At 58.5% G+C, this 25,214-nt stretch overlaps 1 protein-coding gene across 6 annotated transcripts in view; it reads left to right on the forward strand.

Annotated features, from left to right (window-relative positions):
• Positions 1-25,186, forward strand: part of LOC105464231 (Rho GTPase activating protein 39) — a 143,702-nt gene extending 118,516 nt beyond the window's left edge. For 4 of the 6 annotated variants that reach the window (XM_011711914.2, XM_011711915.3, XM_011711916.3 and 1 more), the window contains 8 exons: positions 5,162-6,524; positions 7,900-8,461; positions 17,661-17,753; positions 21,197-21,270; positions 21,939-22,138; positions 22,865-22,956; positions 23,493-23,662; positions 23,748-25,186. In XM_011711914.2, the coding sequence (XP_011710216.2) occupies positions 5,162-6,524; positions 7,900-8,461; positions 17,661-17,753; positions 21,197-21,270; positions 21,939-22,138; positions 22,865-22,956; positions 23,493-23,662; positions 23,748-23,942 (2,749 nt within the window). In that variant the 3' untranslated portion in view covers positions 23,943-25,186. Of the gene's footprint in view, positions 1-5,161; positions 6,525-7,899; positions 8,462-17,660; positions 17,754-21,196; positions 21,271-21,938; positions 22,139-22,864; positions 22,957-23,492; positions 23,663-23,747 lie in introns of those variants that run through there. The other 2 variants (XR_976713.3, XM_011711917.2) reach the window with 2 other exon arrangements.
• The last annotated feature ends 28 nt before the right edge of the window (positions 25,187-25,214 follow it).

The raw sequence follows: 25,214 nt of genomic DNA on the forward strand, positions 1-25,214 counted from the left end.
ATCTAGGGCTTCTGGAAGGAGGGAACTTATCTTCCTTGGGGAGTCAGTGAGAGGGCCTGCCATGCAGCAAGCTGGGCACAATTACAGACCGTGCCAACATCTCCTGGAGTGGAATGTTGAGTGTGCCAGGGTTCCATTGTGGCCGCTGGTAAGAGATACCGCCCTCAGCCAACCTGGACTCCCATCAGGAGTGAAGCTTCCCTCTGGACATGCTGGAGGCCTAGGTGTGAGCTGCCACAGCCATGCGGGTGCTTCTGGGAAGTGGGAGGAGAGCTGGTGTCCAGCCCCATGCCAGCCCCACAGGGGCTGAGAGCAGAACAGATGAGAGCCAGCCAGGCCTGCTGGGCTCAGGAGGCCTTGGAAGCCCCACTCTGCCCCCAGAGCATGCCTGGTGCTTCCTTTCACAAGTTGCCATCAGCATAATGGACCAGTGTGATGCCATGTGAGATGGCAAGAAATAAAGTCCCTGTGAAATAAATTATATGGACGCAGTTCACTCAGGAAAAAGAAATTATAAACAAAAGCCAGGGAGCTAACCCAGCCCTGAGTTGCAGCGAAGGCGTACTATTACCTCAGCCTGGTAAAAGCACGTTGCTTCTGGTGTTCTCCGCATACTGAGATAGGAAAAAACAGAAAAGTCCCACCAGCTTGATACCAGCACTCAGGCTATCAAGAGACCACACCTAGAACAGCAGGGATAGCAGTGGGGTCGCCCTGGCAGGCAGCCTGGCAGGGTCACGCCCAGAGGGAACACAGATGAGTGTGAGGTCACAGGGGACCCCGGGCCTGGAGGAGTGAAGTTGTTTTTCAAGCAGAATTTCAGACGTATGGTTTCTTGTTCTGTGTGAGTATAACTGTGTCTGTACTTAGGAACTTTGGCGGAGTGTTTTCCTCGGAAACCTGCAGCATTGGGTTGGGAGCCTGTCAGCTGCTGCCGCTGCCCACTTCTCCCAGCTCCATCCAGGCTTTGCATGCACAGCAGCTGTTTCGTAGAAGCGAAAGCAACAGGGAAGCGCTTCTGGCTGTGGTTTTGTTTCTGCTTTGGTTTATGTGCAGCACTCCCAATTCTTCCTCCAAAAATAGGCTCTGGGAGAAACAGCCCTCAGGGCCCTGAGTGTCATCCTGTCCTCTGTCACTGAGTCTGCCCTGCCCGCCTGACTTCAGCATTTTCAGAGGCCACAACCGCTCTTAAGATTTTCCAACTTCCCTTGCAGTTTGGAAGTGTCCACTGAACAACCTGTGTTGTGATGTTTGATTTCTGTTTTATTGAGAGATGGGGGAGATGGTCTTTCTGCACTGGTGCCCCTGCCCTACAGAGAGGTATGGCAGGGAGGGTGAGGAGGAGAAGGACAGGTTAGAGAAGGGGGAGGAGAGAGAGGCCTGGGGTTCCACTTGCCCCAGAGACATGGGAACGAGCTGGGCTCAGGAAGAGGGGCTGTGAAGGCCCGTCAGGGAGGCCGGACGGGCTGAAAGGGCAGACATTGCCCAGGAGGAAGCCCAGCAGGGGCAGCTGAGCCATGGGTGCTGTTCAGTGCTCCCCGGGGGCCCAGGACAAGCTCAGCCAACTAGGGGTGAGAATTACAGTCGGCGGGGCCTGGAGACTGGATGTGATTTGGGGGAGCTGAGGAGAAGGGCCAGGCAATGGGGTTGAGGAAACGCAGGCTCAGGAGCTGCCCCAGGGAGAGAGCGGAGCTGCCTAGATGGCAGAAGGGTGGGTGGGGCAGAGCGAGAGACCTCTCAAGAGACACTCTGGGCACCATGGGGCATGGTCCTCACCTAGCGTGGTCCTCACCTAGCTGCCACTGGGTCTGTGCTGCATGGCCTGGGGAGAGTGTCTGGGTCTCTCGGGGCTTCCCCATCTGTGACTCCGGTGCTCGGTGCTCGGCACAGGCCTCGGCCTGCATTGAGGAGGTGCTTGGCACACACGCGTGGCAGTGCCAGCCTCCTCCCCTGGCCAGGTGGGATCATCAGCATGGGGGCAGGTCCTCTGGCCTTCTTACCTTTCTTCATCTCTGCCCCAACTGGGCAGAACCCCTGTCCGTTCCTGGGATAGAGTGTGGCATCTGACCAGCAAGCCTTTCCCGTGCCCTCACCTCCCGTCACACTTACCCCACCCTCCGGCCGCCTGCCAGCCCCCCATCCTCCCTCAGCAACCCTAGACGGACAGCAGAAAGGCGCCTCCCTGGGGACACAGCAGGGCACCCTGTGCTGGGACCGTGTGCCAGCCCTTCCCTAGGCCTGGCCCAGGCCTAAGGCAGTATCTGTTAAGTGGTAAAAAGAGTCACAGACATGCGAAACTGATGGTTCACATTTACCAAGGGTTTTCTGTGTCAGTGCTGAGCTCAGGGCCTTACTACATGCACATTGTTTTGTTGAATCTTCATCATAACTGAGAAGGAAACTGAGGCAGAAAGATATTAAGTGAAATCTGAGCTTTTGCAGCCACAGAGCAACAGACTGGAGTTCAACCCCAGATCTCCCGAACTCTGGAGCCCTTCACCCCTCAGTGTCCCCAGGCCATGGAGGGGTTGACACCACAGCTGGCCCTCAGGGTTTGGTGGCCCCTGCCATACTGGCTGCCACCATCCACTCTGCCTCGCTAGCCCCTGGTGTCAGGTTGGGAGCAGCTTCCAGCAGCCATGAGCAGAAATCCCAGGAACAGGCACCTGCACTCTGCCCCTGGCTGCTGCCCTGACTTCTCGCCTGGGTGGTGTGGCCATGCTGAGCAGGCACACAGCCCAGTGTTCTGGAGCAGGTTGCCGCCCGGACAGCAGGTCAGGGCATGCCATGTCTTCCTGGTCTTTCCTCAGCAACCCCCCAGGCAATGGAGAATGTGGCCTCGTCCAGAAAGACCCCACATCAATCAGAGGGACACAACTGGCTTGTAAAATGTGTGGGGTTTCTACTTTTTTTGTTGTTTGTTTGTTTTAGAGATGGGGTCTCACTGTGTTGCCCAGGCTGGTCTCAAACTCCTGGCTTCAAGTGATCCTCCCACCTCAGCCTCCCCAAGTGCTGGAATTACAGATGTGAGCCAGCATGCCTGGCCAAATTCCTGGGGCTCTTTTTATTTTTATTTATTTATTTATTTTTAGATAGGGTCTCACTCTGTCACCCAGGCTGGAGAGCAGTGGTGCAATCATGGCTCACTGCAGCTTTGGCCTCCCTGAGCTTAAGCGATCCTCCCGCCCCAGCTTCCTGAGTAGCTGGGACTACAGGAGCACACCACCATATTCAGCTAATTGGTTTTTGTTTTTATAGAAATGGGGACTTGCTCTGTTGCCTGGGCTGGTCTTGAACCCCTGGACTCAAGTGATCCTCCTGCCTCAGCTTCCCAAAGTCTTTGGATTACAGACGTGAGCCACCGTTCCCAGCCATTCCCTTTTTTTTTTTTTTTTTTTTTTTTTTTTTGAGACGGAGTCTCGCTCTGTCACCCAGGCTGGAGTGAAGTGGCCGGATCTCAGCTCACTGCAAGCTCCGCCTCCCGGGTTCACGCCATTCTCCTGCCTCAGCCTCCCGAGTAGCTGGGACTACAGGCGCCTGCCACCTCGCCCGGCTAAGTTTTTTTTTGTATTTTTAGTAGAGACGGGGTTTCACTGTGTTACCCAGGATGGTCTCGATCTCCTGACCTCGTGATCCGCCCATCTCGGCCTCCCAAAGTGCTGGGATTACAGGCTTGAGCCACCGCGCCCGGCCCCATTCCCTATTTTTAAGCTACCTCGTTTGTAGTATTTTGTTATAGAAGCCTGAATGGACTAAGACAGTCCATTTAAGAGCAGATTAAACGTAGCTAAATAGAAAAGTAGTAAACTGGAAGGCAGCTGAGAAGAAAATATTCTGAAGTGTGGAGCTGCCAAGCAATGGAAACTGCTGTAGAACACGCATGAAAACCACGCGGGGCTGGGCGAGGTGGCTCACGCCTGTAATCCCAGCACTTTGGGAGGCCGAGGTGGGCGGATCACAAGGTCAGGAGTTCGAGACCAGCCTGGCCAACATGATGAAACCCCATCTCTCTACTAAAAATACAAAAATTAACTGGGTGTGTTGGCACATGCCTGTAATCCCAGCTACTTGGGAGGCTGAGGCAGGAGAATCACTTGAACTTGGGAGGTGGAAGTTGCAGTGAGGCAAGACTGTGCCACTGCACTCCAGCCCAGCAGCAGAGGGAGACTGTGTCTCAAGAAACCAAAACCAAACCACGTGGTGTACAGTAAGAAAGAGTGCAGTTGGATTCCCAGAAGAGAGGAGAGAGGAAATGGGGTAAAAGTAACATTTGGAAATTGTAGAAGACGTCAGGCCCCAGGTGTACAAAGTGCTATGCATCCCAAATAGAGAACCACACCCAAGTGGCCTCCAGGAGATGGAAGGTTATAGAGGGGCCCCTCATCTCTCCCTGGCAGCATCCTGGGTCCAGTACCCTGCATGGCAGGCACGGCTGTGGACACAGGACCAGTGCTGACCTTGGGCCTCCAGGGGTGGAGCACGTGTGGGCATTGCTTCTGCAGTGCTGCCCAGGGCAGGGTCTCCCTTGTTGCGGAGGAGGGAGTGGGGCTCATGCACTGGGTTGGGAGGACTGGTGGGGACGCAGACAGCGTGACTCCGGGAACTGCGGTGCCCTCAGCCAGGTGCGGGTGTTAGTGGAACCTGCAGATGTTGGAGTGAGCGTGTGACGGGCGGGGTCAGAGGAGGACAGTCCGTCTTTTTGGAGCTCACAGGAGCTCCCAGTTGGAAAATGGGGCCGTGGGATGCTGGTGGTGTGTGGGATGCTGGTGGTGTGCCCTGCTCCTGCTGGGCTCACCTGGACCGCTGGGACAGGTCCAACGCCACCGCTCAGCAGGAACACAGGGCCCGGGAGCCTGCCTGGCGGCCCAGGCAGCTCGGAGGACACTTGCACAGCATCCACAGTAAGGGCCGCGGTAAGGCCGCCCCCTGTTGTAGTTACAGAAGCAGCTCTGTGCCCGGTCAGGGGCTGGGATCAGAGCAGACAGAGGCCTGGTCGTGGGCGGCAGCTCCAGGAGAGCCCCAGAGGGAGGGCTGTGAGGGCTGGGCCAGGGCAGGTGTGAGGGGCTCCAGGGCACGGGGCCCCAGTGAGGAAAGCGTACAACAGAGGGTTCGTGGGAGCCGCAGGCAGGCAGTCACCTGTGCCCGTCCACCCCCCACGCAGGACCTCCTCGCTGCGGTGGAACTTGGGTGCCAAAGAGCGCATGCTCATCAAGGTCGCTGACCGCGAGCCCAGCTTTCTCGCCGCCCAGGGCAATGGCTACGCCCCAGACGGCCCGCCTGGGGTCCGCTCGCGCAGACCCTCCGGCAGCCAGCACTCGCCCAGCCTGCAGACCTTCGCCCCGGAGGCTGACGGCACCATCTTCTTCCCAGAGAGGAGGCCGTCACCCTTCCTGAAGAGGGCCGAGCTACCCGGGAGCAGCTCCCCGCTGCTGGCCCAGCCCCGAAAGCCCTCCGGGGACTCGCAGCCCTCTTCCCCGCGCTATGGCTATGAGCCCCCGCTCTACGAGGAGCCCCCAGTGGAGTACCAGGCCCCCATCTACGATGAGCCCCCCATGGACGTGCAGTTCGAGGCTGGCGGGGGCTACCAGGCCGGCTCTCCCCAGCGGTCCCCGGGCCGCAAGCCCCGGCCGTTCCTCCAGCCCAACAAGCAGGGTCCGCCCTCGCCCTGCCAGCAGCTGGTGCTCACCAAGCAGAAGTGCCCCGAGCGCTTCCTGAGCCTGGAGTACAGTCCGGCCGGCAAGGAGTACGTGCGGCAGCTGGTCTATGTGGAGCAGGCGGGCTCCAGCCCCAAGCTGCGCGCCGGCCCGCGGCACAAGTACGCGCCCAACCCCGGCGGGGGTTCCTACTCCCTGCAGCCCAGCCCCTGCCTGCTGAGGGACCAGCGCCTGGGCATCAAGTCCGGAGACTACAGCACCATGGAGGGACCTGAGCTGCGGCACAGCCAGCCGCCCACGCCGCTGCCACAGGCCCAGGAGGACGCCATGTCCTGGTCCAGCCAGCAGGACACCCTGTCCTCCACAGGCTACTCCCCGGGCACGCGCAAGCGAAAGAGCAGAAAGCCCTCTCTGTGCCAAGCCACCAGTGCCACCCCCACCGAGGGCCCCGGAGACCTGCTTGTGGAGCAGCCCCTGGCGGAGGAACAGCCCCCGTGCGGGACCAGCCTCGCTCCTGTGAAGCGAGCGGAAGGTGAGGCCGACGGGGCGCGGGGCGCGGCCGAGCCCTTCCTGGCACAGGCTCGGCTGGCCTGGGAGGCACAGCAGGCCCATTTCCACATGAAGCAGAGGAGCAGCTGGGACTCCCAGCAGGACGGCTCTGGCTACGAGAGCGACGGCGCCCTGCCACTGCCCATGCCCGGGCCGGTGGTGCGGGCCTTCAGCGAGGATGAGGCGCTGGCCCAGCAGGAGAACAAGCACTGGAGGAGGGGTACCTTCGAGAAGCTCGGCTTCCCCCAGATCCTACTGGAGAAGAGCGTCTCGGTGCAGACCAACCTGGCCTCGCCAGAGCCCTACCTCCACCCCTCACAGGTGAGGGCCCTGCGGGTGGAGCTGAGCCTGAGGGCCTGGGGCTAAGGCCTGGAGCCAGCGCAGTCAGAGTGGGCCCCGTGGGCTGGGCACAGGAGACCTGGCGTCCAGGCGTGCACACAGCACGCAGAGTTTTGAAGCCCTGTGTCTCCGGGGCCCTGGGCACTCCAGCAGGCTGTCACAGCTGAGCCGGGAGTCCATGAGGAGGCCGCCGTGGGGTGTGGGCTGCTGGGGGTTCCCTGGCAGTGCCTTCCTCATCCTGGGGGCACCCGGGAGCTGGAGGCCACACCCTGACTCCAGCAACAGAACAGAGGCAGCCTCAGCAGACTGGGAGGGTGGTGGCCACCAGAGCCGTGGCCGGGGCTCCTGAGGAGCGGGCAGCCAGGGTGTCGGGGGCTCCCTGGTGTTTCTCAAAGCCAGTCTCCGAGGCTCCCTCGGGTAGGAAGAACTGCTGAAGGGTCAGAGGCCCCAGGAATTCAGGGATGTTGCACCCAGCCTGGGGCCTCTGGCACGTTCCCCACCTGGCTCCTGGAGCTGAAGGAGGCCAGATCCCGTGGAGGCCACGTGCACCTCTGTCCAGCATCTCCGTCCTTGTTCTCACCTCCTGACCCTGGCCTTTCACACTGGTCGGCTGCAGACACAGGAAGCCTCTGCCTCACGGGGTGGGGCAGAGAGCAGGCCTAGCGTCTGAGGACCCAGGAGGGTGGAGGAGGAACCCAGGGAGCTTCCTGGGGTGGGGAGGCCTTGAGGGCCTGGGTGGCCTCCATAGTCTCCAGGATGGAGACCTCAGAACACCTTCCAGGCTGTGCTTTTGTTCACTGCTCAAGATGCAGGAGGACAAGAGGGCAGAGATGCCCAGGGTGCGTGGACCAGGGTCCTCTCAGAGCAGCAGGCAGGGAGCGGCCTCCTGGAGGTTGGCCTGGGGTGAAGGCTGGAGGAAGGGCCTGGGGTCACAGCAGTGAAGGGATTGGGAACCAGACAGCGCTTTTACCTGGTGTGAACTGCAGCCTTCCGTGCCTGAACAAGGGTACTGACACTTCTCAGGGGGTGGCAGAGTAAGGTCAGCCCCCTGGGGATGCCAGCGGATGCTCCCTTTCCTCCTGCTTCACCCTCAGCCAGGTCACCTGGGTCACCCATCAGCAGGCTGCCTTGCCACACCTTGGCAGTACAGGGCTCCAGAGCCCCAGCCGCATCTGTGGACAGGCTGGGCTCCCCTGGGCCTCCCCCTCTGGCAGCCTTGTGGTGAGCAGGGCAGGCCTCTCACCTGACTGGCTCTGGTGGGGCTCCAGCTCACACTTCTGGGGACTGTGGCCCAGTGAGCCCAACTGCCTGGCCCTCCTCCACCCCCTAACAGCCCAGCCCCATTTGTCCTTCTCAGTCTGAGGACCTCGGTGCCTGTGCCCAGTTTGAGAGCAGCCGGCAGAGCCGCAGCGGCATTCCCAGCGCCAGCTGCGTCTTCCCCACCTTCACGCTGCGCAAGCCCTCCTCGGAGACGGACATCGAGAACTGGGCCTCCAAGCACTTCAACAAGCACACTCAGGGCCTCTTCCGGCGGAAGGTGTCCATCGCCAACATGCTGGCCTGGAGCAGCGAGTCCATCAAGAAGCCCATGATCGTGACAAGCGACCGGCACGTGAAGAAGGAGGCCTGCGAGCTCTTCAAGCTGATTCAAATGTACATGGGTGACCGGCGGGCCAAGGCCGACCCGCTGCACGTGGCCCTGGAGGTCGCCACCAAGGGCTGGAGCGTGCAGGGCCTGCGGGACGAGCTCTACATCCAGCTGTGCCGGCAGACCACTGAGAACTTCCGCCTGGAGAGCCTGGCCCGCGGCTGGGAGCTCATGGCCATCTGCCTAGCCTTTTTCCCGCCCACTCCCAAGTTCCACTCCTACCTGGAAGGCTACATCTACCGACACATGGACCCCGTCAATGACACCAAAGGTAAGGCCATGCACGGGCTCTGCCTCCAGCTCAGGTAAGGGCAGTGGAGAGGGCTCCTACTGTGCTGGGCGGCAGCTGGTGAAGTCCCTGGCAGCCCTCCACACAGGGCCGTGGCTTGACACACACCTCCCGAAACACCCCACACCCTGTGTGGCCTCTTTCTGGAGCCCCACCTAGCACTGAGGCGAAGAGCTCCGGAGCCCTGGCAGACACGAGGGCGTGGGACCTTGATGGCTGCATCCACTCTGCTCCAAGCCCACCACGGCCAGTCCCGCTCCCTGACAAGGGCAGGCACGAAGAGGCTGAGGGCAGAGCAGCCGTGGTCAGGCCCCTGCATGCCTGCTGCACTCGCCTTCTGCCATCCATGGCCTAGAGGGGTTACTACCCTGGCAAGACCCAGGTTGTCTGTTCTGGGCATGATCCTGGCAGAAGGCTCCTGTGAGCAGGCAGCAGCTCAGTGACCGTGGCTCACATGCAGGTCATGCAGCACCTGAGCTGCCCCGAAGCTGCCCCATGGGGTCGTAAGTTGGAGCTGTCAACCCATCCTGATGGCTGCCTGGGGCAACGTGGGAGGCCAGAGTCTGCCCAGGGCTCTCCAAGACGATGCTTCAGGTGTGCTGGGCCCAGGCCATGGTGCCGTCAGCCAGACAGCCCTGTGTCTGCAGCAAGCCGCCCTCTACCTCACATTGTGGGTATCTGCAGGGCACAGCCACAGAACTGATGTCCAGAAATGCACGCACACACACATGCACGCACACACACAACCTCCAGGTCAGACATGTCATGGACTGTTCTGTGGTAGTGAGAGCCCACCCTGGTCTGGCCTTTGCCTCTGCAGAGATTGAGCCCCTGGTCAGGGCCTTGCTGGGCTTTACCCCTATTACCCCCAGCCAGGTGTGGGGAAGGTGGCTCACAAGCTGCTGTGGGCACAGAGGCAGGGTGGAGGCCACAGGGCAATGGGAGGTTCCTGGGGACAGTGTTGGGTGTAGGCACCACCCAGTCCGTCAGCTGTTTGTGGGGAGATTTTGGAAGCCATGCAGTTTCACCCGACTTTTCAACACAAAATCACAGCAGAGGCAGAGCTTGGCAGGCGGCTGGGCTCTGCATGTGCAGAGGGGGACCAGAGCAGGGTGCCAGGCAGGCTGGGCTGGCCCGTGAAGCCCAGTCCCTGGTCCTGGGCCCTTCAAGAAGCAGGTGAAGTCCTAGGGGCTGTGCTCCTGTTGGCGTTGCAGTTCACCTCCTCGCCCTCTTCCAGAAGGGCCTGGGAATGTCGTGCCTGAGCTGGAGGCTGTGGAACTGAGCCCCTGCTGCTCAGCACAGCATGCAGCCCACAGTGGGTACCCAAGAGTAGGCAAGTGAAGGGCCAGGAGACAGCCAGACAAAGGCCTGAGATTCCTTGGGCCCATCTTGGGCCAGCTGCCTAGCCAGTGTGTGGCGGGGCCTTTTCTGCTATATGTAAGTAGAGGCTGTGGCCTCCTAGAGGAGTGTGTGCTCCAGGCCACTGCCCTTCACACGTAGGCTCATGTGCCTTTGTCCTCGTATCTTATAGCTGTGGGGTCCTGGCCTGCATGGAAAAAGGAATCAGGCTTCAACCTGGGTGGCCATGGCTTCAGAGCTCTGCCAAGGAAGGCCCATGAAGGCCAAGAGCACTGTCTGGGTTGGAGCGACAGCAGGGCTGGGGCTCTGTGCAGTCCCACTGGCAGGCAGCCTGCATCTTGGCTGTGGTACTATGGCCACCCTCACAGCCAGAACCCCATCTCCAGCCCCAGGGTCCACTCCTAGGTTCATCTGTCAGGGTCCCTGATTGACCCTGAGCCCAGAGGAGAGGCCTCTACATACACGGTGGCCATCCCTTCCCAAATGAGCCTCACACCCTTCCAGCCAGCCTCCTGCTGCTCAGAAAGACAGGCCCAGCCAGGCACAGCGGCTCACACCTGGAGTCCCAGCCAGGCACAGCGGCTCACACCTGGAGTCCCAGCACTTTGGGCCGAGGCAAGAGGATCCCTTGAGCCTGGGAGTTTGAGACCACCCTGGCCAACAGAGTGAGACCCTGTCTTTATGAAAAATGTTATAAAGGAAATTAGCCAGGCGTGGTGGTACATGCTTGTAGTCCCAACTACTTGGGAGGCTGAGGCGGGAGGATTGCTTGAGCCCAGGAGGTTAAGTCTGCAGTGAGTCATGAATGCACCACTGCACTCCACCACTCCAGCCTGGGCAACAGAGCAAGACCCCCCCTTTTTTTGTTGTTGTTTTTTTTTTTTTTTGAGATAGAGTCTCGCTCTGTTGCCCAGGCTGGAGTGCAGGAGTGCAGTGGTGCGATCTCAGCTCACTGCAACCTCTGCCTCCCAGGTTCAAGCAATTGTCCTGCCTCAGCCTCCCACATAGCAGGAACCACAGGTGAGCACCACCACACCCGGCTAGTTTTTGTATTTTTAGTAGAGACAGGGTTTCACCGTGTTGGCCAGGCTGGTCTCAAACTGCTGACCTCAGTTGAGCCACCTGCCTCAGTTTCCCAAAGTGCTGGGATTACAGGCATGAGCCATTGTGCCCAGCTAAGACCCCATGGGAGGGGGGAGGGAAAAAGGGAAAGGAGGAGAGGAGAGGTGGGGAGGGGAGGGAAGAAAGACAAGCCCTATCAGCCGAGGAGGATGTAGGATGTAGCCTGTGCCCTGGAGGGCCAGCTAGGCTGCAGCAGAGTTCTTAGAAAAAGGAAACTGTAGCCTGGGGACCCTTGGTGAGGGGCAGAGCTGAGCCTGGTGCATTGCCCTGAGCACCCTGCCTGCCTCAGCCTCAGGAGCCTTTGATTGTCTTATCTCCCAGCACCTGCATGACCTGCACTGTGTGGTCCCCACCCTTGGGGACTGAGGCCCCACAAGGTGATGCCCCCAGCTTAGCCTTGTCTCATGGGTGGTCACACCTTTGGGTCTCCTGACTGGTCCCCAGGACCTCCCTCAGCAGGTTCTCGTCACAGACGTCGAGCGCACCTGGCAGTGGGCATGGTAGCTTCAGCTCTCCCACCTGCTCCACGTCTGTATATTTTGGAAGGCTGGAGACCCCTAAAGATTTCATTCACTGCTCACTTCTTTATGCATCCAGCAAGGTCTCCTGGCTTCCAGCTCATGACAGCAGATTGAACATGGGTATTTGCCTCACCTCCACCTTGAACTCACTAAAATGACAGTGAAGCCTTTTTTTTTTTTTGAGACGGAGTCTCGCTCTGTCGCCCAGGCTGGAGTGCAGTGGTGCGAACTCGGCTCACTGCAAGCTCCGCCTCCCAGGTTGACACCATTCTGCCTCAGCCTCCCGAGTAACTGGGACTACGGGCGCCACCACCACACCTGGCTAATTTTTGTATTTTTAGTAGAGACGGGGTTTCACCGTGTTAGCCAGTGTGGTCTCGTTCTCCTGACCTCGTGATCCGCCTGCCTTGGCCTCCCAAAGTGTTGGGATTACAGGCGTGAGCCACCATGCCCGGCCAGTGAAACCATTTTTTAAAGGCAAAAAAACCAGAAAGGAATGTAAAATGGTACAGCCGCTGTGGAAAGTAGTAGGCAGTTCCTCAAATAATTACAGATAGAATTCCCGTGTCATCCAGCATTTCACTTCTGGAATGACCCAGAAGAGCTGGGAGCCAAGACTCTTAACGGTGATTCGTACACCCCATTCCCAGCAGCTATTATAACTTAAAAGGTGGAAACATGCCGAGGATCCATCAGCAACTGAGTGGAGAAACAGAACATGTCCAGCCACGAAATGGAAAATTATTTCCAGTCTTAAAAAGGAAGGAGGTGTTGACAGATACACGTGGATGAACCTTGAGGGCATCATGCTAAAGGCAAGAAGCCAGTCACAGGCCAGAGATTGTAGGATTCCACCTCCGTGAGGCCCGAGAGGAGTCAGATCCCCAAGACGGAGATTGTAGGATTTTACCTCCGTGAGGCCCGAGAGCAGTCAGATCCCCGAGACGGAGATTGTAGGATTTTACCTCCGTGAGGCCCAAGAGGAGTCAGATCCTCAAGACGGAGATTGTAGGATTTTACCTCCGTGAGGCCCGAGAGGAGTCAGATCCCCCGAGACGGAGATTGTAGGATTTTACCTCCGTGAGGCCCGAGAGGAGTCAGATCCTCAGAGACGGAAACTAGAATGGTGGGTGCCACAACTGGGGGAGGGAGAAGCAGGAAGTGAGGGTTTAATGCGGATGGAGGTCTACTTTGGGAAGATGAAAAAGTTCTGGAGATGGACAGTGGTGATGGTTGTACAACAATGTAAATGTACTTAATGTCACAAAACTGTCTATTTTAAAATGGTTAAAGTGGTAAGTTTTATGTTATATGTATTTTACCACAATTTTAAAAACCCACAAAGAAAAAGAAAATGGAAAAGGAAGAACAACTGTTTTAGAAGCTGGAGCATGTGGACCAAAAATGGTGAATCCTGGGCAGATGGTGGGAAAACGGAAAAGCTAAAGCAGGCAGCAAACCCTTAAAAGCTCCAAAGTGAGTAGAGCCAGATTCCTCTAGCAAAGGGGGAAGAGGGTGACCCTGATGCTAAAAACAAAGGATTGGTTAAAACTCTGCTTAATAAGGAAAGCAGTCTGGGCTCAGTGGCTCACGCCTGTAATCCAAGCACTCTGGGAGGCTGAGGCAGGTGGATCACTTGAGGCCAAGAGTTCAAGACCAGCCTGGCCCACATGGTGAAACCCTGTCTCTACTAAAAAATACAAAAATTAGGCCGGGCGCGGTGGCTCAAGCCTGTAATCCCAGCACTTTGGGAGGCCGAGACGGGCGGATCACGAGGTCAGGAGATCGAGACCATCCTGGCTAACACAGTGAAACCCCGTCTCTACTAAAAAAATACAAAAAAAAAAAAAAAAAAACTAGCCGGGCGAGGTGGCGGGCGCCTGTAGTCCCAGCTACTTGGGAGGCTGAGGCAGGAGAATGGCGTAAACCCAGGAGGCGGAGCTTGCAGTGAGCTGAGATCCGGCCACTGCACTCCAGCCTAGGCGACAGAGCGAGACTCCGTCTCCAAAAAAAAAAAAAAAAAAAAAAATTAGATGGGCGTGGTGGTGTGTGCCTGTAATCCCAGGTACTCAGGAGGCTGAGGCAGGAGAATCACTTGAACCCAGGAGGCGGAGGTTGCAGTGAGCCGAGATCGTGCCGTTGCACTCCAGCCTGGGTGACGAGCAAGACTCTGTTTCAAATTAATTAATTAATTATTTCTTTTTTTAATCCCCAGACAGGGACTTCATTTCAAATAAATAAATATTTCTTTTTTTTCCAGACGGGATCCCACTGTATTGCCCAGGGGAGTGCAGTAGCGCTGTCACAGCTCACTGCAGCCTCCACCTCCCAGGCTCATGGGATCCTCCCACCTCAGCCTCCCGAGTAGCTGGGACCACAGGCACTACCAAGCCCAGCTAATGTTTTTCTTTTTTTTTTTTTTTTTTTTTTTTTTGAGACGGAGTCTGGCTCTGTCACCCAGGCTGGAGTGCAGTGGCGCGATCTCGGCTCACTGCAAGCTCCGCCTCCCGGGTTTATGCCATTCTCCTGCCTCAGCCTCCCGAGTAGCTGGGACTACAGGCGCCCGCCACCTCGCCCGGCTAGTTTTTTGTATTTTTTAGTAGAGACGGGGTTTCACCGTGTTAGCCAGGATGGTCTCGATCTCCTGACCTCGTGATCCGCCCGTCTCAGCCTCCCAAAGTGCTGGGATTACAGGCTTGAGCCACCGCGCCCGGCCACAGCTAATGTTTTTCTTAAGTTTTGTAGAGACGAGGTTTCACCATGTTGGCCAGGCTGATCTCGAACTCTTAGACTCAAGTGATTCTCCAACCTTAGCCTCCCAAAGTGCTGGGATCACAGATGTAAGCCACCAAGCCTGGCCTCATATTTCTATATACTAGCAACAGATTATTAGAAGCTGGTATTTTAAAATACCATTTGCAATTGCATGTATTTATTTATTTAGAGACAGGGTCTCCAGGGTGGAGTACAATCGCATGTATTTATTTCTTCTGAGACTCTGTGGCCCAGGGCGGCATGCAGCGGTGTGATAGCTCACTGGAGCCTCCAACTCTTGGGCTCAGGCTATGATGCCCCAGCCTCAACATCTTGAGTAGCTAGGACAACAGGCCTGAGTCACAACACCTGGCCAATTTAAGTTTTTTGTAGAGATAAAGTTTTGCAATGTTGCCCCATCTGATCTTTAACTCCTTGCCTCAAGCGATCCTTCTGCCTCAGCTTCTCTGTGCTTGCCTGCAGTAGCATTTTAAAATATGACATACTTAGAGATAGATCTGACAAAGGACGTGTAATACCTGCACGGTAAAAACTGCAAATCATTGCTGAAAGTGAAGCAGTGAAGTAGATGACAAGGTCTGCTGTGCTTATGAGTCAGAAGACTCAATGCTGTTAGGCCATCACTTCTACCAAACTGATGCATAGATTAAATTTGAATGCAAATTGTACTACATTTTTTTATTTTAGAAATTGACAGGCTGATTCTAGAATGTATAGGAGCTACAAAGGACCTAGAATAGCCAAAACCCCTTTGAAAAAATACAGAGCTAGAGGATTTACAGCACCTGACTTGTTATAAAGCTAGACCGACAAGAGAGTGTGGCACTGGCCTTGAGGCAGACAGGGGGTCAGTGCCACAGAGAGCAAGGTTAGAACAGACCCCTGTATGCATGAGCCAGCTTTCCACAGTGCTGCAGAGGCAGCTTAGTGAAGAAAGGACAGCCTTTTCCTTCGAGGGTGCTGGGAAAACTGGATGTCCAAATGCAAACAACAGATGAATTTCAATGTATATTTTGGAGTGTACACAAAAAAATAACTGCAAGTGGATCACTGGGAGACCAAGATATAAAACCTAAAACTATAAAACTTCTGGAACAAAACAGGAGAAAATGCTTGCTTTCCTGAGGGAGGCAAAGATTTTTATATATAATTCCAAAAGTACTATCTATAAAAGGAAAACATGGATAAATTGGATTTGATCAAAATTAAGTCTCCTACAAAAGACTGTTAAAAGAATGAGAAGATACACCAGTTACAGACATGCAAAGGGAGGAAGCCAGAGTGACTAATGGCGGTAATGGAATCAAGTTAGAGGCCATGTTTAGCTGATACGGAGACAGATGGTGACATCCAGAAATACTTACAGATGTGCGTGTGAACAGGAGTTAGCGTGCACGCAGGTGTTTCCTCATTCTGTCCGTTGAGAGGGCCTGCAAGCAGTGATTTCCTGGTAGCAGTAAGCACGTCACACACCCAGATCTTGGTTTCTAAATACCGTTTTCCATTAAAAGGATCCAGAGTTCCTTGGAGAAGTGGGTGATTCTAGGGCTGGTGCAGGGCATATACAATACGAGATGGAGTCAAAAGTGAGAAAGTGCCAGAGGTGGGGGTGACGCCTGCCACAGGGACACAGGAGCCAGCGGAAGGAGTTCCGAGTGGCCAAGGCTGGAGCAAGTTGAGCAACAAGATAAAGACCCATTGGATTATAACCCAAGTATAAAATAAAATCCATAAGTAGGCCGGGCGTGGTGGCTCACACCTGTAATCCCAGCACTTTGGGAGGCCGAGGCGGGTGGATCATTTGAGGTCAAGAGTTAAAGACCGGCGGGCACAGTGGCTCAAGCCTGTAATCCCAGCACTTTGGGAGGCCGAGACGGGCGGATCAAAAGGTCGGGAGATTGAGACCATCCTGGCTAACACGGTGAAACCCCCGTCTCTACTAAAAATGCAAAAAACTAGCCAGGCGAGGTGGCGGGCGCCTGTAGTCCCAGCTACTTGGGAGGCTGAGGCAGGAGAATGGCGTGAACCCGGGAGGCGGAGCTTGCAGTGAGCTGAGATCCGGCCACTGCGCTCCAGCCCCGGCGACAGAGCGAGACTCCGTCTGAAAAAAAAAAAGAGTTCAAGACCAACCTGGCCAACATGGTAAAGCCTCATCTCTACCAAAAATACAAAAATCAGTCAGAGGTGGTGACGCATGCCTGTAATTCTAACCACTCAGGAGACTGAGGTGGGAGGTGGGAGTCTCTTGAACCCGGGAGGTGGAGGTTGCGGTGGGTGGAGGTTGCCAGGAGGTAGAGGTTGCAGTGAGCTGAGATCGCACCACTCACTCCAGCCTGGGTGACACAGTGAGACCCTATCTCACAAAAAAAAAAAAACCCGTGAGTCCATACTGATATAAATGAATAATTCGCCGGGCGCGGTGGCTCAAGCCTGTAATCCCAGCACTTTGGGAGGCCGAGACGGGCGGATCACGAGGTCAGGAGATCGAGACCATCCTGGCTAACACGGTGAAACCCCGTCTCTACCAAAAAAATACAAAAAACTAGCCGGGCGAGGTGGCGGGCGCCTGTAGTCCCAGCTACTCGGGAGGCTGAGGCAGGAGAATGGCGTGAACCCAGGAGGCGGAGCTTGCGATGAGCTGAGACCCGGCCACTGCACTCCAGCCTGGGCGACAGAGCAAGACTCCGTCTCAAAAAAAAAAAAAAAAAGAATAATTCAGTAGATAGAATAGATAAATCTGTGCAGAATAATGACAAATAATTTACATACATGTCCACCCTCCAGGAGCTGGAGCCTAACCCCACCCCTCAGGTGTGGGCGGGGCACAGTGACTTCTCCTACAGAGTTTGGCACGGAGCAGGGGGAGGAGATGGCACCTCACAGAAGCCTGGCAGCCATGACCTCAGCTAGGTCATGAAGGCCGGTGGCAACAGGGCGGAGTTACGCTGTGCAGAGCAGGAGGCAGGCCCAGATCAGCCTAAGGGGATCCCCTCCTCTGACTGCAGTGGCTGGCTTGGGGCCAGCTGCCTTCGCCCACTTGTTTCTGTTGGTTTTCTGACTGGCAGGCAGAGAGCCCAGGCCATGGCCGCCCCAGCCTTGCTGCCAGCCAGAGGGCAGATGCTGCCTGCTCTCCTCCAACTCCCCAGACGCCTTCCCTGCACCTCTACTCAGGCCAGTACAGGCACAGCAGCTTCCCAGCCCACACAATGCTCCGAAGGGCCCCTGGCACCTCTCTGCCACTCACACACACAGCCACGTCCCCCCAGACACGCTCAGCCCCCAGCCAAACAGCGTGAGCCCCCAACAGGCCCAGGGGCCTGCTCACCGGCCAAGTGTGGGAGCTGAGTGGGCGCTGGCTCCTAGCGTTGTGTTCTGTGGTCCTCATGGTTCTCTTTGCTCCCCAGTGACACAGCACATAAAAGAGCTCCTGGAAAGAAACACTAAGAAGAAGTCCAAATTGAGAAAGAAACCCAAGCCTTATGTTGAAGAGCCGGATGGTAGGGCCTCTCCCCGCAGCCCCTGGGCGCTGCGTCTGCACAGCTCTGCTCTCCAGCCTCGGCCGCCTGGCCTTCTCTTCTCTAACCGCTTCTGGGTGGGGGGGATGGGGCCACTAACCTCAGGCCTGTGGCCTCCTGAGCGAGCTGGAGGGCCCAGGTGACTGACTGGACCCTTGGAGAGGTCAAGCCTGTCCACACCTGTCTTGGTGCTGCCCAGAGTCTTTTCCAACTTGCTTGCTGGGTTCTTGATGGGGTGGGGGCATGAGGACTTGCTGGCCGAGGGCTACTGGAGGTGCCCCCAGGTAAGTGAGTGGGCCTGACCCCCACAGGGAAGTTTGCAGGTGGAAAGGTGTGTGGTGCCCTGGAGACAAGTACCCCTCAGCCCTGTCTTCCAGCCCAGGGCTGCCCCTAGGCCACAGGAGCCAAGCCTGCATTCAGAATCAGCAAGGAGCCATCCCCTGCTTTGATGGTGGGCCCCCAGAAGCTGGGGGAGGGCTTCCCTACCCTCCCCACCAGCACCCTTCCCACCACCCACACTCTCACACAGCTTCCACCTCTCCACCTTCCCCCAGGCCCTGGCTCAGGAAAGCCCTGTAAACCCAGGGCTGTGCCCTTTTGAGAGCTGTGCTGTCAGACCAAGTCAGCTGTGTGCAGACGTGCACACACAGGCTTCCAGGGCCACCTTCCCCGCTCCTGCAGTGTGGTCCTGCCACACTTGGTGCCTCATGCCCACTCGTCTGTCTAGAGCTCCGCCACCACCTCTCTGCTCCACTTCACTTCCTTTGAGACCACTCAACGTAGGCACCCCTTCCTCCAGGAAGCCATCCCTGACTGCATGCTGCCTATGCAGGCCCAGAACAGTGCCAGCAAGCTTTCTGTGGATGAGGTTTGCTCAGGGCCAACTTCAGGGCCAGCAGGAGGCTACAGGAGCATGAAGAGCCCTCGTGGGGAATGCCAGGATGGCATCTGCCGGGCTGGGGACTTGTCCTCACCCTGGCGCCTCCAAGGCTGCCACCAACAGGTCTGTGCCAGGGTACAGTGACCCAGTCCCGAGTCACCCAGCCTGGTCTCACCCAGGACCCTGGGAGAAGAGGGCCAGCTGCAATGTAGGGGTGAGATTCCTGGTCACAGACATCCTCAGACCCCTCCATCTGGGGCAGCGTAGAAGGAGCTCTGCGCTCCTGCCTGAGCTGGTGTCTGGTGGCCTGAGAGCTGGACCGACACCGTTGGCCGGAAAAGTCTCCTGGCTGCAGCCAGGCAGAGCAGGGAGCAGACTCCCCTGTGCCTGGAGTGGAGCCCAGTGGAACATTGCAGCCCAGAGTGTGTCAAGTGGCGAGCAGGGTCAACACCAGGAGGCCCTGGCCACACCTGGCGACCTGGGAGACCTGTGACCTGGTCCTGTAGCTCTAAGGTCCCCGGGGCAGGCCTGGCCACCGAGCAGAGCAGCACAGACCTTAGGAGAGCTGCTGCTGTTGGTCCCTCCATGGGCAGCCATCCCACGTGGGCTTGCCTGCAGCCGGAGGGGGATGGTGATGAGGGCTGAGGTCAGGCAAGGCCAGATCAGGGCAGTGGGCTCAGAGCAGAGCACCCCACACAGGTGAGGGTCTCCCTGGGCTGGCCATGGGCACTGCCCACTCTCACACCACAGGTCAGCAGACACCTTGGTGCCTGGCCCTGTGCCGATGCAGCGTGAGCAGCAGTCATCCCCAGCTTTCTAGACCTTAGGGCACAGGCCGCCTGACCCCGAGTGAAGTTGCAGGTGGGGCAGTGTGGCCTCAGTCCCTGGCCTACCCAGTACACTCGTGACGCCGGCAGCTGCCTGCTGAGCACTGCATGAGACAGGCGTTGTCACGGTCCCCATCCTACAGAGGAGTAAACTGAGGCACAGAGAGATTGCATCATGCTCACCATCAGCTGAGAAACGGTGGCCCCAGTGTATCCCAGTCGCAGACTGTTGGAGGGTGTCCTGGTCCCAAGCAGGCTGGGGCTGGGTGTTTGTCCCACCAGGGGACAGGAGATCAGGGCCTGTCTTCCCGCAGGGACAGCAAGCAGGAGGCCAGGCCCTGCCATCTGCCCCAGGCCCCCCGGCCTAGTGACTCTGTGTCCCAACTGCTGAGCTGAGGCCCTGGGTTTCTGCCGCCTTCCTGGGGCTCTGAAGCCTGGGTCCAGTGTGTGTGGGCACCATCCCTTCTAGAAAAACGAGGGCACCTCATAGCCTGCCCAGACCGTTGGTCCCACGCTGGAGGCTGGGGCCAGATCCTCTGCCAGGACCTGCGGCCCCAAGGACCATGACAGATTTCCTAGGACCTAAACATCTATGAAGAAAAAATTCATTTTGGTTACTCTAAAAAAGAGTCTTGTTAGCAGTCACATGTCACTCTTCTGTGGCAATTAGAGATGGACTCAAGACGTGTGTGCTTTTTGAACCTGGTCCAAGGACCCCGTGTCCTCAGCTGTCCACTAGAAACTGCTCCTTCAAAGAAGACAAAGACGTTCCGATTGGGGGTCAGGATCCAGAGGCCCCCCTCACCCTGGCAGGCGGTAGGCTCTGGGTGCTGGGGCAGGTCTCATGTCCAGAAGCACAGGGTCCTGTCCAGCTGTCCAAGGTCCATGGCTCCCCTGGTCCCAGACGGCTTCTCTTGGCATGTTCTCTCATCTGCTTCTTCCCGACCTGAAGCAGGAAGATGCTGCGCCTTCCAGACCCAGCCTGGGAATCCTCTCCCCTCTAGCGCTTTCCCCTGGGCCCTGTGTCTGGAGACTCCCCAGGCTGAGGTCCCTGAGTCCCTCCCCAGGTGCTGACTCAGGCACACTGCCCCTCCCCCCAGGGACCTGCTGTCAGGGGCTGAGTTTTAGAAAGCCCCTCCCTTGGGAAAGACTGGGCCTTCTCATTGCCACCTTAGTCCTTCAGAAGAGCCCAAAGGTGGTACTTCAGGCCCAGGGCTGCAGCAGAGCTGGGCTTGCTATCCAGATGGCTCAGTGTCTGCCTCCCCCAGCACTGGCTGTGGGTGCTGGGTAGGTGGAAATGACTCCTCCAGGGGCTCCTGCCCAGAGCCCAAAAGCCAGGGAGGGGCCTGAAGCAGAGAAGAGTCAAGTACCTGGACAGCTGCCTGGGTCAGGCCCCAGGGAGGGAGCAATGAGGTCTAGAGGCCCTCGGACCCAGGTCCTTGCCTTCCTGTTCCTGTGGGGCCGTGGGAGGGTGGGTGGAGCTGCCACAGGGGTTCCTCCCCAGCCTGTCCCTCCGCAGGTGGGCAAGTGCTCCTTGGGTCTGTGCTCTAGAGGACACTGCCTGAGAGAGTGAGGACCTGCTGCGCTGGGCAGGGGGTGGCTGGGGCCTGGCCAGCCCCGCCCCCCAGGGCCCTTGAAGGACCTGCGTCTGTTCACCCCTCTTCTGGCCCCACACCCACACATCCACACCAGGTTGATCGGGTCCCATTTCTTTCCAGGGGTGGCGATAAGCACATATGCCAAGTACTGTTACCACAAGCTGCAGAAGGCAGCCTTGACCGGGGCCAAGAAGGTACGGGTGCACCTGGGGGGCCGGGGAGGGCAGGCGGGGACACAGAGACTCTTGGTGGACAGCCCCAGGAGCCCCGCCTGCAGTTTGGTGTGGGGCAGAAGGGCAGAGGGTGCCACACAGAGCCCACCTAGGTGAGTGGTGGGGTGCGCCAGGCCGACCCCGTGTTCTGACCTGTACCCTCCCCCAGGGGCTCTTCCCAGGCCCAGACTCGAGCTCAGGAGCAAGGCAGGCAAAGGGCTTCAGTCAGACCGCGCCACAGGACCTCATTCCCTGTACCTGTCCCAAGAGCCTGGCCCCTTCCCCACATCCTCTTCTCTCTGATGCACTGCTCCCATCACACCCCTCCCCAGGGCTCTCAGCCCTGCCACAGACTTCTGGAAGTTTCACCCCAGCTCAGCCAGCTTGGCCTGTGCTGTGCTCCCTGACAGCCCTGGCTGGCCCAAGGGACACTACCACCTTCCCAAGGGACCCTGCGAGCTGGTGCTGTAGACAGTGACTCCGGCCAGGGAGCTGGGCTTGTCCGTAGCTCTAGTTGGAGCCAGGAGTTCACAGGAATGAGAGGAGGGGAGGCAGAGCCAGGGGCAGCCCAGGAGGAGTTAGGGTTTGGGGGCGAGGAGGGCTGGAAGCAGGACGGCCAGGCCAGACCAGGACAGAGCCTGTCTTCACAGGGGCTGAAGAAGCCCAACGTGGAGGAGATCCGGCACGCCAAGAACGCTGTGTTCAGCCCGTCCATGTTTGGCAGCGCACTGCAGGAGGTCATGGGCATGCAGAGGGAGCGCTACCCTGAGCGCCAGCTGCCCTGGGTGCAGACACGGCTCTCTGAGGAGGTGCTGGCGCTCAACGGTGACCAGACAGAGGGCATCTTCAGGTGCCACGGCAACCCCGGGCGCCGGGTGTGGGGGCCACAGCTGTGTGTCCACCATGCATCTTTGGCATGTAGGGGCCATTAAGCCTCAGGCCTGCTGGGCTGCTTCCCCACCCCTACCTGAGAGCAGATGGAAGGTTGGGGCCACAGTGTGGAAGCTGACCCCAAGTGTGTGCAGGCCAGGAAAGAGGACAGGACCCATTCTGAAGAGGAAGCACAGCCAGCCAGGGAGGGCGCCCCTGCAGATGGCCACCAGCGGTCCAGAGCGTGCTTGGACACCAGCCATGGGCAGCCCAGGGTGTGAGCCTCAGATGACAGGCAGCCCTCGTCTGTGAACAGGGATGGCACAGGGTGCCACCCACTCCCGTGACTCACCTGTCAGGGCAAGGGGTACCTAGGCCCCAGGAGGCCAGCTGGGGAAACTGAGGCTTGCAGGTTGAGCCCCAGTGGCCCTTTGGTGAGGGCATCCACACAGGGAGCCAGCAGGGGTCCAGGGAGGGACGGTGGCCTGGGGAAACACCACACTCAGACCCAGGTGTGTGGGGCAGGAATCCTGAAGAGTGCCATCCACCCATGTTCGTGGGAAAGAGGCCAACTGGGGTGGCAGGGGGTCCTGAGGTTTTGCTCCCTCCAGGGGTCAGCAGGGGCCGACCAAAGGGAGTGTCCAGGCGGAATCATGAAGCCGCAGCGCAGGCTCCTGTTGCCTGAGACCTGCCCTGTGCCCTGCAGGGTCCCTGGGGACATTGACGAGGTGAATGCTCTGAAGCTGCAGGTGGACCAGTGGAAGGTGCCCACAGGCCTGGAAGACCCCCACGTCCCTGGTGAGTCCTCCACACTGCAGCAGAGCAGGCTCAGGCTGTGGCTAAGGGGTCCCTGTCTCCACCTCTGGAGTCCACCCTGATCCTGCCTCCTGCCCAGTGATATGATGGCTTCCCAGTCACTTCCAACACATCCTCCTTCCTGCCCATTGCACAGTCTCCGCAGGTGTCTTCGGGGCACCCCGAGGCCTGCCTGTGCAATGCAGCCCACTCCCAACCTGCTGCTCTCTGCCCTGTGCCCTTCCGCCATGCCTGCTGTGCAGACACCCCCTCAGGGCAGCTGCACAGACTCCTGAGAAAAACCCTGTTTCGCACGTCTCTGCTGGCGTGACCCCCATGCCTCCAGGATCAAGTTCAGGCCCCTAGGAGCTGAAAGGCCCTCTGGGGTCCGGGCCCAGCCGGGTCAGATGGGCCCTGTCCAGAATGGGCCGGCCCTCCCAGCCTGTCACCCACAGCACCCCTCGTGTCCGCCACAGAACCCCACTTGGTCCAGGGGTGCCCGCCGAGCAGGCCCGCTAAGCCCCGTGCTGTGTCCCCAGCATCCCTGCTGAAGCTGTGGTACCGGGAGCTGGAGGAGCCCCTGATCCCGCACGAGTTCTACGAGCAGTGCATCGCGCACTACGACAGCCCCGAGGCGGCGGTGGCCGTGGTGCACGCGCTGCCCCGCATCAACCGCATGGTGCTCTGCTACCTCATCCGCTTCCTGCAGGTACTTCCCTCCGCGGGGGTCCCCGCCGCTTCCCCCTCCCCGCCCCGCCCCCGCCCCTCCGCGCCCACCCTCGCTCCTCCTCCAGGTCTTCGTGCAGCCGGCCAACGTCGCGGTCACCAAGATGGATGTAAGCAACCTGGCCATGGTGATGGCGCCCAACTGCCTGCGCTGCCAGTCCGACGACCCGCGCGTTATCTTCGAGAACACCCGCAAGGAGATGTCCTTCCTGCGCGTGCTCATCCAGCACCTGGACACCAGCTTCATGGAGGGTGTGCTGTAGTGGGGGCGCCCGGGGACAGGAGGGACGTCCTGCCGCCCTGAGCCAGGCCGAACCCCGCACTCGCTCTCCCGGCAGAGGGGCCAGAATCGCCCGGCCCAGCCCTGCAACCCCCTCCCCTCCCCCAGGCCCCTGGCCCCGGCGTTCCCCACGTCTTCTGCCTGGTCTGAGGGTGCAGCCAGGGCAGAGCAGCGGCTGGGAGGGCGCCTCTGGCCCCCCCACCTCACGGCCAGTTCCCGCGGGCACCGCCTCGCCCTCCGCTGGCCCCAGGTCAGCTCCGAGAAAGTGCCTTCAGTGCCTTCAGTGTCCTGGAGCCGAGCGACACTGCCCTCCGTGGGGCCGGGCTGCCTCCCCGTGGCTCCTGCGCGTCCTGGCCTGGGCCTTGCCCAGCCGCCCCCGTCTCCTTCCCTTCCTCCGGTCCTTGTCCAGACCTGCAGCTCTTCCCAGCCCCGGGGGAGCTTCCCGACCTGTCCCGCCGCCTCTCCCTTCCTCGCCCGTGGTCCCCAGCTGGTGACTGCTCAGGAGTTTGGGGGCTCCAGGGCAGTGGGCCCGGGGTCTGGCAGGCTCTCGGTGGGTGGGGTGGGGGCCCCCAAACCAAAGTCCTCCGGGGTAGGGGCAGGGCTGGCAGGCATTCTGGGGGCAGGGTGGGGGAGGGGCGAGAGTATTTTTTCTTCGTGTAACTAGAAATCCAGAATCAATCCTGCATCGCAGCCCACCTGTGTCTAGAGATATAAATAGAGGGAAAGATATAAGAACTAAATTTGCTAATGACATAGTTTTAACCTAAATGCTATTTATCTCTGAGCCGTCCCTGTCCTCCGTGCAGGGGAAGTTGAGGTCATTCCTTCTTTTCTTCTCCGATCTTTTTTCTTGGCTTCTGACCAAAAACCAAGCGCTACCCCATCCCCGTCCCCGACCTGCAGCTGACGAGCGTGAAGACGCCGCGCCCGGGACTGCCTGTTCTCGAGGCCAGAGCTGCTGGGGGACCGAGTTTGTACATTTTCCATTTTGGAATTTTGAGTTCCAATTGTTGTAAAACTTAATTTCTCCCCAGTTTTTATATATATATTTTTTAGAGTTCCGTTTTTATTTATTAAAAACAAAAGGCCCAGCCCTGCCGAGGCCCGGGCGGCGTCCTCAGTCGGGTGGCCCCGGGACCTTTGCGGTCCCGCCCGGCTCAGACGCTCGCCCAGACGCATGGACCCGAGAGGCGACGACGCGAGTGAATAAAGTGCACATGGACCCTGCGCCGTCTCCTGTTCCTTGTGGGCGCGG

Source organism: Macaca nemestrina, chromosome 8 (genome assembly GCF_043159975.1).
Source record: "Macaca nemestrina isolate mMacNem1 chromosome 8, mMacNem.hap1, whole genome shotgun sequence".
NCBI classification, from domain to species: Eukaryota; Metazoa; Chordata; class Mammalia; order Primates; family Cercopithecidae; genus Macaca; species Macaca nemestrina.